Source organism: Cololabis saira, chromosome 18 (genome assembly GCF_033807715.1).
Source record: "Cololabis saira isolate AMF1-May2022 chromosome 18, fColSai1.1, whole genome shotgun sequence".
Taxonomy (NCBI): domain Eukaryota; kingdom Metazoa; phylum Chordata; class Actinopteri; order Beloniformes; family Belonidae; genus Cololabis; species Cololabis saira.
In genome coordinates this window covers 21665568-21668336 of record NC_084604.1, presented here as the reverse complement: position 1 = coordinate 21668336, position 2769 = coordinate 21665568, and the positions used below count along the sequence as shown (strand labels likewise).

General features: G+C 36.9%; 1 protein-coding gene across 1 annotated transcript; it reads right to left on the bottom strand.

The window, feature by feature from the left end:
* Positions 1-721: 721 nt before the first annotated feature.
* Positions 722-2417, bottom strand: LOC133418509 (cartilage intermediate layer protein 2-like). The gene is made up of 5 exons (XM_061707233.1): positions 2297-2417; positions 2135-2168; positions 2021-2047; positions 1559-1763; positions 722-1468 (listed from the first exon to the last, which is right to left on the bottom strand). Exons 1-5 carry the CDS (start codon positions 2306-2308, stop codon positions 1315-1317), a joined length of 432 nt encoding a protein of 143 aa, XP_061563217.1. The 5' UTR covers positions 2309-2417; the 3' UTR covers positions 722-1314.
* Between the last annotated feature and the right edge of the window lie 352 nt (positions 2418-2769).

Here is a 2769-nt window from a genome sequence, read left to right as displayed (position 1 = left end):
ACTTTTTTCTTGTGTTAGGGTTGTCACCGACCCGTTTTTAGGTTTTGAATGTTTAAAAATGCTGTCTAAACTTGTTTATTGCGTCAAGGGTTGAACTGTGTGGTGTTAGGATAGGTTTTGATTATAATATTATAAAACAATACTTATTGCCAAAGCTAAAATCATAAATACACATTCAGTTCACCTACAATGTCAGCCAATAGCACTGACAGCCAGCTTCTCTCCTTTTATTGACAGCCTCTCACATTTTGCATCCAGACAGACATGCACAGATAGTTAACGCATGTACGGACCCGCTCTGAGAGCTGGTGACTTCCAGAGCACACGTCTTCAATTTGCTGCATGCGAAAATGATACGATTTCCACTAAGTCAGGCTTTGGATTATATTTTTCTCTAAAGATGAGGCAGAAGACTCAGAGCAGCATAGTGAGATGGAAAAGCAGGTTTCTGAGGAGGAAGGCAATATAGAGTACCAACCAGGGGACACAGAAGCATGTGAGTCTGATGTCCCGCTCCTGCTGGAACCTACAAGTCTGAAATGAGTGACATCTGTTGGAGCCCACCACATTATTTCTTTACAATGAACACATGCCAATAAAGTCTTGTAAAATTGACTATTTTTTCCAGACCGGGAGGCATCCGTGTACACACAATAACATTAAAAAAATGAAAAAAATAAATAGTCATTTATGTGGATATAAACGTAATGACCAAACTGGATTTGGTTGTAGTTAAAAGTTTATTTGTAGGTTTATTTGTTTCCTCACATTAGTCAAACAAAGTCGATTTCATGATCCTAGAAGAACAAAAAAAGAATAATAGAAAAACCAACAAAAACACAATAAATCTCTCTCCCAAGAGTGGTTCACTGTGATGCTGGAGCTCGACTTGCTGCTCAACATGAAAGAGCTTCATTTGTCCAGACCGCAAAAAGAAAAAACAATCAAGACCAAAACAAGGCAAAAGTCAAACCTAGCCTGTGAAGAGTAATATCAAAGATCAAAACCAGCATTACAAGCTGTTCAGGGAGGGTTAACAGGTACTACTTTGTAAAAGTTTAGGAGCCTTGTAAACTAGTTCAGTGTATTTATTAAGAACAATAATGTTTTACAATAACCAGTTATACTTAGGGAAACAATGTTTCTCATCATATGAGATATTAAAATGTATAAAATTCTAATTGTATGTATGAGTAAAAACCATGTGCAGACTCAACTATACACATATCATTTCCAGCTTTGTTTGTCTAAATTAGTTTTACAAGGCAGATAAAAAAAAGAAAAAAGAAATAAATTGTCTGTTACATATTCAAATTATACTTTTTTAATTTCTCGGACATGCTCAAGCATGTCGATAGGGATAGGGAAATGGCGAATACAGGGGCAAAGAAAGCGAACTTTGTAGTCCCTGCAGAAGCGAGATCGCTGGTCCCGATTCCGGCAAACAAGTCCCCCCGTTGGACTGTAGCTGAAGAATGAAATTGAACAATATTTAAAAAAGAAACACAATGACTGGATAGAGTACATCATTAAAAAAAAGTTTTCTCCAAACACTTACATAAGAAATCTCTCGCCAGTTGCATGGGCTGGAGTCAGTGTGTCAGTGGTAACGGCTTGGATTCTCTGAGGCTTTGAGCAGATTTTTTTGGGGTTTTCATGTCTCAGGCGTGTCAAGGTCTCCCAGTCACCTGTTCCGCTAGGATTGTCTCGATCGTACCAGTTAGTCCAGCACATTCGAGGCCGCAAAGGCCGTGGGCGTGGCACTAAAGGAAATACAAAGTGGGATCTGCTTGTATATGAGTGTGGAATGACATTAAAAAAAAAAACAAGTTTACCTTTATGTACAAAATTAAACACTGAATGGTTTAACTTGGATTGTAAAAGACTGACAGGAATATTAGTTTTATACCTGTCACAGGAAGTGTAAAAGCCTTAATTTACTGACACGTTTCAGCAAAGTTCTGTCACACCAACTGCACCTTCTGCGTGACTAATGTCATATAAAGTAAAAGGGTCTCACCATATTTCTTAGTTGATTCGACTGAATCTGTAAAAATCATCAGAAAAATGTGTTTCAATGTTTGCGTATGTCACAAGATACGTTTTTGAAACTGAGTTACAGAAATGAACCTACCAAAAACCAGCACTGCTACAACAGCAAGACTCAGCTATGGAAAAAAAATAGAATTTAATGACAGAATATGCCATGCTTTACAGCTATGTTTCTACAAATATTTCAGAATTCTGATATTTCTGTCTGAAATTGAAAATAAAAAACACCAGAACTTTGTATTACCAGTTTGATCATGACTGCAGATGAGGAAGGTGTCCCACGTTTCTTCTGTAACTGTTTAAGAAGGAAGAAATTTAAATCGTGAAAAGGAGGTTTAAAAGAATAATACGTTTTCAAAGGGACTCACCAACTGGAGCTGCCAGGAGAACGATGAGTTTGCTTGAACATCTGGCTTTTTATAATCACAACGCCCCACCTACTTCTCCTGATTTGCATAAAGGTGCAATTACATAACATTTTGTTCTTTTTTTTGTACAGTCATTCATTCCAGGGGTTAAAAAAAACAAACAAAGATTACAGATACGATTTTTATGTCTGACACCCATTACTGGTATTAAAACCTATTGAGGTTCTTTTTCACAACGTGGAATGTATTTCCTCTTCACAAAATTTGCCCATTAAAGCTCTAAAATGTTATCTTAAGTTTCTTTCAGAAAATATTTTGTCATTCGGGTAGGTTTTTTTGAATCACCTCA

Bases quoted from the DNA above. Each gene is read 5' to 3' on its own strand.
- LOC133418509 (XM_061707233.1), bottom strand. The intron at 1,764-2,020 runs GTGAGACCCTTT...TATTTCCTTTAG, and splicing joins CGAATCAACTAAGAAATATG to TGCCACGCCCACGGCCTTTG. The intron at 1,469-1,558 runs GTAAGTGTTTGG...TTCATTCTTCAG, and splicing joins ACTGGCGAGAGATTTCTTAT to CTACAGTCCAACGGGGGGAC.